Here is a 14,180-nt window from a genome sequence, read left to right on the forward strand (position 1 = left end):
AAAATGCCAGTTTAGTTTCAAATGCAAAGCATGCATCTGGTGACTTTATTTAAGCTTTTAAAAGCATAGTATCATTGAAAATAATAATAATAATGGAGGTTTTGGATTTTTAGTGTAATCAAACATGTAACTGTTAATTCTTTTTTTTCAATTAGATTCTTATGCAAAATGGATAAATTTGTGAAAAAACAAAGTGAGCCATCTACATCCAGTGAATTGATTGGTAAAATGACAAGATTGTACAATGACAGTTATTTAAATTATGGTCTTACCTAATTGGATGGAAAGCCACAGTGCATTATTTGCTTTCAAGTCCTCTCCAATGAAAGCATGAAGCTATAAAAATTAATTCAAAATTTGGAAACTAAGCATCTGGATCATAAAAGTAAACCCTTGGAATTTTTCAAAAGAAAATTATATACTTTAAGAAATTAACTAGCTTCTATTTGTAAATCAAGCCATATTGATAAAAGTACACTTGAAGCATCTTATTCCATAGCATTAAGAGTAGGTAAGATTTCCAGACTCCATACAATCACAGAAAATGCCTTATTGCCTGCTGCAATTGTTATGGTCAATGTTTTAATACATGTGGAAGAAGCAAAGATCTAAACAAAATTCCACTTTCTAAAGATACAGTATCAAGACGAATCGATGACATGGTTGCCGATGTTCGTGATCAGATAATTCAGCAACTGAGTTCAAGTGAATGTTTTAGAATTCAATTTGATGAATCAACAGATGTGGCAAACATTTCTCAGTTCACATATTTTGTGAAATATGAATGCGATAGACAGATCAATCAAAGAAAATATGTTGTTTTGCAAATTAGTACCTGGTCATGTAACACGACAATTTCGCTTTGATGTTTTTTATGAAGCTAATAAAAACTATAACATAGATTGTACAAAATGTATTGCAGTACATAGTGATGATGCAAAAGCAATTCAGGTAAGAACAATGGATTTCTGAAAAAATTAAAAGATTGTCTTATACTAAGGGCAGAATGGATACACTCCTTTCTTCACAGCCATGATCCTGCCACAAAAAATATGTTGGAAAATCTCAAACAGATTTTTTTAAAGCCATAAAAATGGTAAATTTTATTAAAAGTTGATACAGAATAAGCTGTTTGCTAAAATATTAGATGAAATGGGCAAAAAGAAAAAAATCTTCTTTTCCATACAGAAGTCAGATGGTTAAGATAAGGGTAAGTGTTAACCCAATTATTGGAATTGCGAGATGAATTAATAGTATATTTCCAAGGTAAACAAACGCCATTGTCAATGTTTTTACAGGATAATGAATATATGTTGCTGTTGGCTTACTTAGCTGATGCATTTTCATATTTAACCTACTTGAATGGGAATTTACAAAGACATGATGAAAACATTTTATTAATGATAAAGATCATTAACCTGGATTATTCACCTTCAAAGAAAAAATTTTGATAGGTTTCCACTCACTTCCAATTATATTGAGAAAAATTTGGATGAAGAAGACACTATTATTCACCACAGTTTGGATAGCATGAAAATGTATTTGCGTGAGCTAAACATTCAGTTGGCAGAGTATTTCCTGAAAGATAAAAATGATTTCTTGAAGAGATGGGTACTGAATCCATTTAGTAAAAATGTTACAACTGCCAAGTTACCAGTTGAGATTCACAGCCAGCTCATTGAAATGTCTGCCAATAAAACGTTACAACTACAATTCACATCTGAAGATTTAGATACCCATATGTTGGCCTGTTCATTGAAGTGAATATAGAAATTTAGTCACAGAAGCATTGAAAATATTAATCCCTTTCATCATGTCTTATCTCTGTGAAAAGGGTTTTTTGTCTATGGTTGTGCTAAAAATGAAATGTAGGAATCGTCTTTCATCACTTGAAAACAATTTGCTTTTGTGAGTTTTTAACATAGATCCTCATATGGAGAAACTTTTAAATGAAAAACAAATGCAACCGTCTCTTTAATTTATTTTCTTTACATGTGTAATTATAAATGTAAGTAAAATATTTATAATAAATGATATTTTTTTAATAAAATGATATCATTACTGTTTATGTGTAAAGTTGTATGCTAATTTCACAATCCCTCTTTCATATCACCCAGGTTGAGAAACACTGTTCTAGACCAACTGTGGTGTATTAAGAATTTAAAAGTGGTGTATAAAGGAAACAGAAAAGTCTGTTATCATTCAAGAAGCGGTTACCAATTAGTACAAGAGAATGTTAAGATAATGAGGTTTGCATGGAATTCAAGCTAGTTTTGGAATTAAAAAAGAGTTCATTTAATTGTGTTGCATAACTAAAAATACCCTTTATTACATTCCACAGTTTGTTATAAAAACTTATGATTATGTTCAGACAGGTTACTAACTGTTTAGTCCATTACAACAAATATGATCCATTGTCATTATAATTCGGTGAAGGAACACTGTGTTGAATCAATGATAACAGTCATTGCATAAAGCAGCAGTCGTTACTTTTCAGATGATATAAAACAGGATGATGAACAGAAATAATATAAACATTATTATGTACATTAAATATACAGATACATAAAAGTGTATAAAATCATTACTGTTATTGTAAAAATCTCTTCAGAAATGTCAGTCTATTTATGGTAAGGAATTTAATCTTAGTTAATGCTCAAAGTCATGAAAACTGTCTATTATTTTTGGCATAGAAACTTAGTGAGTTCACTGTAGAATAACCAAACTCCATAACATCTTATACTTTTTGTTCACAGGGAAGGGTTTATGAAAGAAACCCTGCATAAGTACAAGATTCTGTGCAATCTCTTAGCTGTCCATTACCTGACTACATCCATGACATCTTTGTCTCACAAATTCCTCTCCCGTATGAAATGATGAGCCAGTTCCTTTTTCATCTAAGGAGTACTACACCGTTTCTAACATGTTTATATAATGTTTAATTGTGTTCTGATCTGATCAGTTTATAAAATTATTACCATTAGCTAACAATGATGATCAAACAGAATTTTCTTTTCCCTTAAGTGTTATTCTACCTAGCTTGCAAAGATTAAAGTATTTAGTAGTTTGAGCAGTTAATAGATTTCTCTCACAATTTTATAGTGAGATTTTAAAAGCCTTTGTGAAAGTTTTCCAGATATAAAACAATGTTCAACACTCGGTTTAGTTTTCAATACTCCCTTCACCTTTTTTTGCTGAAAGAATTGCTGGGGCACTAGAAAATCTTATTTAAGACACCATAAAACAAAAACATAGAATAATAACATTATGGATGTAGTGTGAGAGATTTTGTGGAGAATCTAACTATACACCACCATGAGGTGGATGGTACTATACCAATGAAGTTGACGTTTTTTTCTTTTAGATGTTCAGTTCCATTATTGACTAAGTTGATCCAATACAACCTTAAGTTTTATAACTTATGAAACACTGAAAAGGTGTAAAAATTGACATATATTCTTAAAACTGATTTGTAAAATAACAGATCTTATGCTTACTTTTTATCACATTTTATTGCACTGAAGTATGTATTGAATTCTGTTGGATCAAGACATCTTTGGCAGCGGCAAGAAAAATATTTTGTTTCTAAAAGATGTTGCCTACGACTGCCAGTACTCCAGAGCCCATCAGTGTAACAAATAGATAGGTGATCACCTCTTTTAATTGGAACTGCAGCATGAATCACAATACTTCCATCACAAGTGAAAGATTTACTACAATTTGGTTGACAACTGTGTTCCAACATTGATGCTATATTGTAAACAGCTACGTATGGTGGTTCTGTTATGGGAACTTCATGACCATTAACCTAAAATTTTACAAAACACTTAAAAGAACCATACTTTATTAACATTTATTTTGAATAATAAATTATGGATTTTTACTTACTACATATTACTCAGAAATTTACCAACTAGTACCATACTAATAATTGTTATACTTAATATAATTAATTATTATGTCTGTTTGTAATGATAATTTTTTAAAACTCAAGAAATTCTGAGTCACTAAATGATTTCTTTGTCACTGTTCAGTGAACTTTGAGAAATGTTTTAGGTGTAAATTAACAGTAACTCCATTAGTAGGTGAGCAATAAGACTTAATTGATAGTGTGTAATTTTTCATGCAATAGTGCTTTGAATTTCTTATTGAATCATGTTCTGTAAGAGATAGCTGTGTGGTAAATGCAGAAGGAATATACAAGACATGTTTTTAAAGTAAGTACTGTTTTGAAATTAAAAAAAAAAAAACAAGTACACTATTCTTAACAATTTTATTTTTACATGAAGCCTGTACTTTAATCTGCTTTTCTACATAATTGCCACCAATATTAAGGCACTTGTCATATCGTGCAACCAGCTTTTTAACACCCTCATTGAAGAAGTCTGCCGCCTTACTTAATAACCACTACAACATGGTTGCTTTGACACCATCATCTTCAATAATTTAAGCATTCTGTCACAATTTCAAAGACAACAACACTTCTTGAAACTTGAGGAAACTCTTCAGATAGCGAAGAAATCGTAAAGTGTCCGTTCTCTCTCACTTTTTCATCAACTTTCTGCACCAAATCTTCAGTAATGACAGGTCATCCATTCCGTTCCTCATCATGAGTATTTTGGCAGCCATCTTTAAAAGCTTTAACCCATTTCATACCATTCCATTGCTCATATTGTTCTCTCCATACATTTCACTGATCTGATGATGAATTTCAGCCGCTTTCATATCTTTAACACTAAGAAAATTAATCACCATGTATTTCACAGTCGGCGGGATTCTTGATCATTGGAGGCATTTTAAATACTCGCAAACAAACGTAAACACAGTTGAATATTTCCGTAATGGCATCTGTGGCTTGCCAACAGATGCAGCTATACAGTGTGCATATGTGGAATGCCGACCGCAGCATAGCAGCGATGGAATTTCAAAACGGTACTTAATTTAAAAACGTGTCTCATAGAATTGTGAATTTCCTTCTTGTTTTTCATTGTTTCAACTTAGACAAGTTACATAATTTCTGTAGTCACTGCTGCCTCCATATTGGAGTAAAGTTTGTCTGTATATTGCTAAGAATTAATTTGGGTAAGTCAGTGAATTATATTGGTTAATCCAACCAGAAATAGTCCCTCTGTGGGTTTTCATCCCTGTTTTCTTCCTTCTCTTGAAAATCTTATCCTTCTCTTATTAATCTTATCCTTCTTAGTGAACCCTTTCCTATTCCTAGGACAAGTGCCATGGGAGTTGGTAGTTGGCTCAGTCAACCTGGTTCCATTTCTGACATAGTGCTAGCATCTTCTGGCAACTGCCAGGGAAGTTCTTTACTGGGCTTTAGTAGGTATCGACACATTTTCCTGTGAAATTATCCAGGGCTGGAAAAAACTTACTTGTGACACGTTTAGCCAGGTCTCCCATTCATATCCCTAATTATCTATTTATATTGCTAATAATGCATTTAATACAAAACTGATGCAAAAGCCCGTTATTCCAATTTATATCTATTGTTATTTCAGCTAATATCTCAAATTGTGTCTGCATGGGATTATGTATGAATGAAACTTAATGAATTAGTATATTTCACTAAAATGCAATTTATAATTTTGAAATATAAAATTTTATCTAAATCTGCTGTGTTCACTTGAAATCTTATTACACAGCAATCTCCTATTAATGAAAATTATATCTTTTGCTTTAGCTTATTGAAAGATAGTTTTTATTTATTTGTTACCAGACACCTCCTAGCACTACATTGCTTTAGCATAATGTCATCTCACATAGCTCACACTTTGTAACAGTCTCTAGATTGGACTTAGTGCTGTCTCAATCTGAGACTGTAGTGTTCCTTTTCACTTCCTTGTACGAAGTAAAGGAAGTATTGTGATCGTGAAAAATTTTGGTTTTCAGGTTTCAACAGAAGTATCCATTTTGACCATCCCTGAATCCATTTTGACTAGTTTCAGCATGATCTCTGTACATACATACATACGTGTGTATATATCTCATAACTAAAACTGATTAGTCATAGGATGTTAAAATTGGATATTGAAATTTTTGGATTAAGGACTGTTGTAACATCTAATTATGCACCTCCCCTTTTGATTGCAATCGACTGTACCAAAAGTGTTCAAGAAAGCCCAAAATCCAAAAAATTTGGATTTTGGTCTTTTCTTAACTGCAGTAGTCCTCTATTTCTTTTCAATGATTATCATAAGTGATACTTATTTTTGATTGATTCCAGAGTTATAGCCAAATAAAATTTTAATAAATGAAATATTTGAATCTTACAAGGGGGAAGGTATATCGGTTCAAATCAACTTCATCTTCTTCTTTTTAACTTTTTTTTTTTTTTTTTAATTACATGTATTGATTTATTAATAATTATTAACCTCTGATTGTAAAAAAACATTTTACGATAAATAATAATTCAATAACAATAAAAAAAAAATATCAGAAGTTATTAATGAAATAAAATTTTATATACTTTTCATTTAAAGAAAATGTGTATATATAATTTAATAGGTGTACAAGTAAATCATGTGGTGTCCACATAAGTTTTTTTTACTTTTATGAAGCGGAAACGTTTTTGACCATGTGTTTTCTTCTGAATATGTTTTATTTTCACTGACTTCATAGTTGAAATTTAAAAATAATGGGAAATATAATTTTAATGATTCTAATTTTTTATATTTTGTAAAGTTGATTTTATTGTATTTTAATTTTGTTTCATAAAATGTACACATTACTTAAACTTACCTCCAGAATTCCACAAATTTTTAATATCTCTTCAGTAGAAAAATCATCTTGAAGATTATAAAACCTGTGTAAAAAATCAGCAACAGATTTTTTGTCGGCAATTTGTTTTGGTGTATTTTTTCTTGCATCACAATGTGACTCAAGTGTTATTAATTTATTCCATAACTGAGGATTTGCATTTCTCTGGTAGCAGATACGCAATGGTGTAATGGACTCATAGCTTGGATGTGGTGAAATAAATTGTGTTATTCTTACCTAAAAGAAAAAGAAAAATGCAGTTACTCTTATAGTTTAAAAAATGGTGTTAGGTTATTGCTTAATATATTAACATTCATGAAGGTAGGCAATATATCATGAAGGTTGACAATAATTATAGTAAGATTAATTTAATATGAAAAACAATTTAATATAGCATTTCAAAATAAATAGTATACAGTAAAATTTGATGATACTATTGACTAGTATTAATACTATTTGACATTAGTTGCAGGACCACTCAACCAAAAAAAAAAAAAATTTAGCATAAGCTGCTGCTATAGTTACTTATTAACTCCCCATTGGAATAGTAATATCTATTTCTCAAAAATTACAATAAAATGTTTTTAAAATTATAAATATTTTTAATGTGAATAGGAAGCTTGTAATAAAAAGTATATAATTCTGTAACAAGGTAATTTCTGAAAAGTAGAAGTTTTATGTACTGTGGATAATACTTACTTTCTGTCATAAGTATGTTATAATTGTGAATTTTTAAAATAGGGCTGAATTTGGATGGGATTTTTCTATAAATTAAAAAAAAATGCAATTGTCAGGTACAAGCAGATGCAAGGGAGGGTTAAAATATTTACATCTTCAACACTTGAAGTTTTGTCCACATGTCTCTAATCTGTAATTGATTGATTACGCAACCATCAACACTGAAGGTCTGTGCAGCACTATTATTGTACTGTTGTATTTTTATTGATAATGCTGCAACAATAAAATGAACTCAATATTGAATTTATCAAAAGTTTTTAATTCCTTCACCAGCAATATTGAATTCTCAACATTATTTCTTACTTTGCAAGAATAGTTAGCAACCAGCCCTTTACTTTGTGCAGTATAAATAAACTTTGTTATTTAATCTAGTATCTGTAATTCAAATTATACTAAACAGTTTAACCGAGTTAGTAAAGAAGACATTAGATACATCAGTTCTGTTAGCCTTACTCAGACCCTCAACATTGAAATTCATGATTTTCAAACCAATATCATCCTATAAAAGTTTAGGATTGCTGCCAGGGCAGGAAATTTTACTTAAATGCTGTAGTGACAGAACAAATCAGGTTTAAAAAAAGTCAGTACCATCCAGCTGTTGTTCAGCTGAAATTTTGATAACAATTTTTTATTTATAAAATTATTTCTGTGTTTATCTAATACAGTAAAACTTAGGAAAGAAGACTCAGCAGTAATTAAAGCCTACAATAGGTAATTGCAGAGTGGGGCACAAAATGATCCAACATTTATTTTGGCAATAATTGTTTAGGTTAATAATTAATTATTAATGTGTTTTGTGTTGGCAGAAGTGACAGCAGTTCATGAATATTAATTTATTTTTCCGAGTGCAATGTTCTGTATTGTTTCAAGATGGCTGACAAAGGAAGACCGACTGTTGAACAGCGCGTAAAGACTGTATTGTTTTTTAATGAAATGAAAAGTGTGGTGCTTATACAAAGACAGTTTTGTGCCCATTTTCAAACTCGGCGGTCACCCTCAATTAAAACAATATGTAGACTTTATGAAAAATTTAGTAGTGTTGGTTCAGTAGTTGAGAGTAAGTGCAAACAGCATTCCGATGTTCATTCTCCACAGAATGTCAAATTTGTCAGAGCAGCGTTGCTGAGGAGCCTGGGCAAATCAACAAGAAAAGCAGCAGCACAACGTAGGATTTCTAGACGGATCTGTGCAGCAAATTTTAAAAACCGATTTGCATATGTATCCGTATAAAATAACAGTGTTGCCTAAATTAATGGTTGACAACAAACATCAAAGAATGGCATTTGCTGAACAGGCTGTGAACCAAGACATATTGTATTGGTTTTCAGGTGAGGCACATTTTCACCTAGACAAGGTTGTCAGTAAATAAAATGTGCATTTTTGGGTTTCTGAAAATCCACATGCTTAATGAAAAAGTGCATCACGCTCCAAGAATTACAATATGGGCCGCTATCTCAAGTAACAGGGTAATACGGCCATTCTTTTTTGAAGACAGTGAACAGTGAACATTATCTAAACATGCTGTGTATTACGCTTTGTTCCGCTGCTTCTTGCAAAAGGTTTTCAATTAGAAAACAAGTGGTTCATGCAGGATGGAGCCAGACCACACACAACTAATCTTGTTTTTAGACTTTCTGCATGAAACTTTTAATGCAAATATCATTTCAAATCGATTTTGTAATCGTTTTGCATGTGGACAGAACTCTCTCTCCTTTTCAAAGAAAGATCTATCTTACGTACATTTTGCTAATAAAAGGCCACACATCAACAAATTTCAAGTTGCATTCAGAACAAAATTTATGGATTATATATCATGGTTTAAATGAATTATTTTATTAACAACAGACACTAGAGGTCATATCAACGCTACACACTTAGCACATTTACATTTTACAATTACATATTGCCAGTTTCATGTGAAAGCTTTTACTCATTTAAGCTTATAAAAAATGTTCTTTTTATTTGAAAGTTTTTATCATTACTGAGATTTTTCTGAAAATTTGTTACTACCTCCTCAAATTATAATAGCTATATCACTTGCATTAATATTGCTAAGTACAAAAATATTTTCTTTTGACTTAAAAAAAAGGAACCCAAGAATAAATATAACTATGTGAAAAATAATTTTGTGATAGCCTATACTGTTGAAGTTTTTGCTTGTTTCTTGTTTAGCTATCGCTTATGAAACCCTACTGTGGTTCTCTAATGAAAGGCTTACCAGATTCACGAAAAAAGATGCTGAAATAGTAAACTATCATTACTTTTTGATTTATGGAAATGAAATTCACATGATATCTGTCTCCTTTGTGTGAGGTACTGCAAAACTGCTAAAATTTGGTGAGAAAGGTCAGAGACCTTATTCCTAGTACATGTAAACTCAGAAAGAGATTAAATTAAGTTACTCAGGAGGAACTTTATTTTATAGATTTTATTTTTAATTAATGACCTAATTTTTCCCTCATTAATCCCATTTTGCAAAACAAGGTTTATATCATTCAGACATATATCATTCAGACATGTTACAAATCTTTCAGATTTAATGCATCTTGCTCATATTTCAATATTTTCTCTTTTTCATTGAATAATGTATTTTTTAAGAGATCGTTTTCATCTTCTAATAAGGATGTATCAGAATATTGATATTTAACAGCAGAGAATAAATTGTCGAAAGCTATAATACACCAGTGAGTTTACTACATTTATAAAATTTCCAGACTCAAATTTGTCTACCAGTAATGGTAGTTCAGCATAGTCCAGGTTTTCATGGTAAGATCTGCCCTTCCCTTGTTAACATTATTCTCCCAAAATTTATTTGTTTTAGAATTTCAACTTTTGTATGAACCTTTAATAAAAGGCGTAGAATTTTATAATTGCACATTTGAAATAAATCATTTAAAAATAAAATAAGTTAAAATAAATTTATGAATGTACAATTAGACTTTCAGGAGACTCATAAATAAATAAAATAATAAAATTAATGATTATGAAAAAATTGGTACTGATATTTAAATAATAATGGTACTATTCAATTAAAATTTAGAAAGCTAAATTGAGGCACAGAGTATTGATGACTGGCTTCTTGTTACCTGCATTGTTCTGTCATGGTACACTAACCCCTCTACTGCGTTATTAGCCAACACTACTTTAGACACCCTCGTAGAACTACAGAGCATCTATGCTTTGCTAACACTTTCTAAACTTTGATGAATAATATCAATAATTAAAAAATAAATTATTAAATGCAGTAAAACTAATTAAAAATAGATTATAAATTAAAACAGAGAATTGTCTGATAAGAATGTAAGCAAGTTAGATTTGAAAATAACAGCTCTGAAGTTATTGAGTAGATAATTAGGTAATGTAAATCTTAAAATTAGTTTGTATCAAATTAAGCAGTTATAAGTGGAGATTGTTTTTCGTAAAAGATAAATATTTTATTCATATCACAGTACAGTTGTTGGTGGTTGGCAAGTTATATCGTGAATAATAAAAAGAAACTGCTATAGCATTTGAGTAGAAGGATAAGGGAAACCATGGGAAAACCTTGATTAGAGGATATAAGAAAGTACAAAATTATACCTTGCCTTCAAAATTTATTAAGTAAGATGCTTAAAACTTTTGCAATCAACTATGGGGAACAGAAATGCTATTATTATCGATAATGGTAACAATATCCATACAACTGGCAATGGTTTATCAACCTGACCAAATTGAAAAGAATTTTATCCATAATTAAGACAAGTTACAATCCATCCAACAAATGACTTTCCATATCCTTTTATTAATAAAACAATCATTTAGTCAGCCTTTAATATTAGAATTTGTAATTTTTTGTGTAGTAATTTTCAAATGAAAAAATAGGATGTTTTATCACATTTGAACACTACTTACAAGACTTTGTAAGTAATAAATTTTTTATATATTCTTCCTGTTAAATAAGATCTTAAAAATAAAAACTTAAGAAAGTTGTAATAGGGTTCAGTTTTTGTTACAGTATGCTTTGAGTGATAACGAGGGGGGGGGGGGCTTCTGACTGTCATCTTGAGGTGCTGTTTGTTTCACAAAAAAGAAATATAAAGTTTACCATCCAAAACTCAACCTTACACTGTAGTTATTTAATTTGTGGGCCATGAAATTAAGACAGTTATATGGAAAAGTGCAAAGTGAATTTTATTATAAAAAATTGAAAAGTATATATTCTAATTTCTATTACTATTATGACTAATCCTAATATTCTAATCTTACAATAGTAAATTTACATTTAAAATACAGTTCCTAATAATTTTATTGTTAATAAAGCTACTATTGAAAATGAAGTTTTGCTTGGTTCAAGGTTAATTTTTTCTTTGAGCTAAACTTTTTTTTTTATTTTAATTAATAATCATTGATAGATTGTTTCTATTCTAAATTTAAAATTTTTTTAAAACTTTTTCTCCTATAAAATATTTTTTAGTTACATAAAATAGTATTAGATACATTAAACAATTGTGTTATTTATAAAAAATACTAACTGCTTATATTTATAAATTTATATATTTATAAAAATGATAACTGATAACTGCTGGTCATGTGTGATCAAAGTTTTTACTTTTGTGTGATGGAAGATTATTTTAATCTAAAAACTCCCTCTATGACTCATGAGACCTTGCCATTGGTGAGGGCGCTTCAGTGCTCAGTGATACAGAATAACTGGACCGATGGTGGAACCATATCGGAGAAGTATCTGTTGAGAGCCAGACTAAGGAATGATTCCTGAAAGAGGGCAGTAGCTCTTTCAGTAGTTGTTAAGGGTGTAGGTCAGGAGGACTTAAATGACCATATCAACATCACTCAATCTTCTGAGTACTGCGGAGCTGAAAGTAATGGAAAAGTACAGCTGCCTTTTTTTCAAAGAAAATGTAGCTCCCTGCATTTTCATGTAACAAAGTTTGGTAAATTAGTTTGCGCCTTCCTTGGTAAAATATTCCGGAGGTAAACTAGTCTCCCATTTGGATCTCCAGGTGGAGGCTACTAAGGAAGGGGTCACCAGAAAATTAAAAAATAACATTCTACGAGTCAAAACATGGAATGTTAGAAGTCTTAAAACAGGTTGGTAGGTTAGAAAATTTAAAGAGGAAAATGGATAGGTTTAATGTAGATGTAGTAGGAGTTAGCGAGGTTCTGTGGGAAGAGGAAAATGACTTTTGGTCTGGTGATTTTAAAATAATTAACTCAGCATCAAATAAAGGGCAGGCAGAAGTAGGTTTCATAATGAACAAGAAGATAGGGAAGAGAGTAGAGTATTTCAAAATTCATAGTGGTAGATTTATTACAATAAGGATAAAATCAAAACCTAAGCTCAACGATTTTTAACATCTATATGCTTACAAGTGCCCATGATGATGAAGAAGTAGTGTGTGTATATGAAGAAATTGACAAAGCAATTGAACACATAAGAGGGGATGAAAATTTAATAATAGTTGGCGATTGGAATGCAAGCGTTGGTAAGGCAAGGAAGGAAATACTGTGGGTGAATACGGGCTGGGCAAAAGAAATGAAAAAGGAGACCAAATTATTGAGTTTTGCACAAGGTAAAATTTAGTAATTGCCAACATCCAGTTAAAAATCATAATAGAAGAATTCACTCATGGAAAAAGCCAGGTGATACTGCAAGGTATCAGATAGATTATATCATGGTTAAACAAAGATTTAGAAATCAACTCATCGACTGCAAAACTTATCCTGGAGCACACATTGATAGCGACCATAATTTAGTGATAATGAAATGTAGATTGAGGTTTAAAAACCTGAAGAAAAGGTGTCAGATGAATCGGTGGAATTTAGAGAAGCTTGAGGAAGAGGAAGTAAAGAGATTTTTGAGAAGGACATCATAAGAGGTCTGAGTAAGAAAGATAAGGTAGCAAATGTAGAAGAAGAATTGGAGAATGTTAAAAAGAAAATTCTTATATCAACAGAAGTGAACTTAAACGAAACAATGAGAACTGGTAGAAAACCTTGGATTTCAGATGATATATTGCAGCTGATGGATAAACGTAGAAAATATAAGAATGCCAGTGATGAAGAAAGTAAAAGGAACTATCGACAGTTAAGAAATACTATAAACAGGAAGTGCAAACTAGTGAAAGAAGAGTGAATTAAAAAAAAGTGTTCGGAAGTGGAAAGAGAAATGAACATTGGTAAAATAGATGGAACATACAGGAAAGTTAAGGAAAGTTTTGGAGTACATAAATTAAAATCTATTAATGTGTTAAATAAAGATGGTACACCGATATATAATACGAAAGGCAAAGTCGATAGGTGAGTGGAATATATTGAAGAGTTATACGGAGGAAATGAATTAGAAAATGGTGTTATAGAGGAAGAAGAGCAGGTTAAAGAGGATGGAAAGGGAGATACAATACTGAGATCTGAATTTAAGAGAGCATTAAAGGTTTTAAATGGCAGAAAGACTCCTGGGATAGTTGGGATACCTGTAGAATTACTGTGAAGTGCAGGTGAGGAAGCGATTGATAGATTATACAAACTGGTGTGTAATATTTATGAAAAACGGGAAGTTCCATCAGACTTCAAAAAGAGTGTTTTAGTCATGATACCAAAGAAAGCAGGAACAATTAGCTTTACTAGTCATGCATCAAAAATCTTAACTAGAATCCTGTGCAAAAGAATTGAAAGGA

General features: G+C 30.9%; 1 protein-coding gene across 4 annotated transcripts in view; it reads right to left on the reverse strand.

The window, feature by feature from the left end:
• The window catches only part of SmydA-1 (SET and MYND domain containing, arthropod-specific, member 1), an 81,504-nt gene that overhangs the window by 8,891 nt on the left and 58,433 nt on the right, over positions 1–14,180 (reverse strand). For all 4 annotated transcript variants that reach the window (XM_075367931.1, XM_075367922.1, XM_075367914.1 and 1 more), the window contains 2 exons: positions 6,751–7,005; positions 3,498–3,808 (listed from right to left, as the gene is read on the reverse strand). In XM_075367931.1, the coding sequence (XP_075224046.1) occupies positions 3,498–3,808; positions 6,751–7,005 (566 nt within the window). The remainder of the gene's footprint in view (positions 1–3,497; positions 3,809–6,750; positions 7,006–14,180) is intronic.

The sequence above is a fragment of the Lycorma delicatula genome, chromosome 1 (assembly GCF_047948215.1).
Source record: "Lycorma delicatula isolate Av1 chromosome 1, ASM4794821v1, whole genome shotgun sequence".
Classification (NCBI taxonomy): Eukaryota; Metazoa; Arthropoda; class Insecta; order Hemiptera; family Fulgoridae; genus Lycorma; species Lycorma delicatula.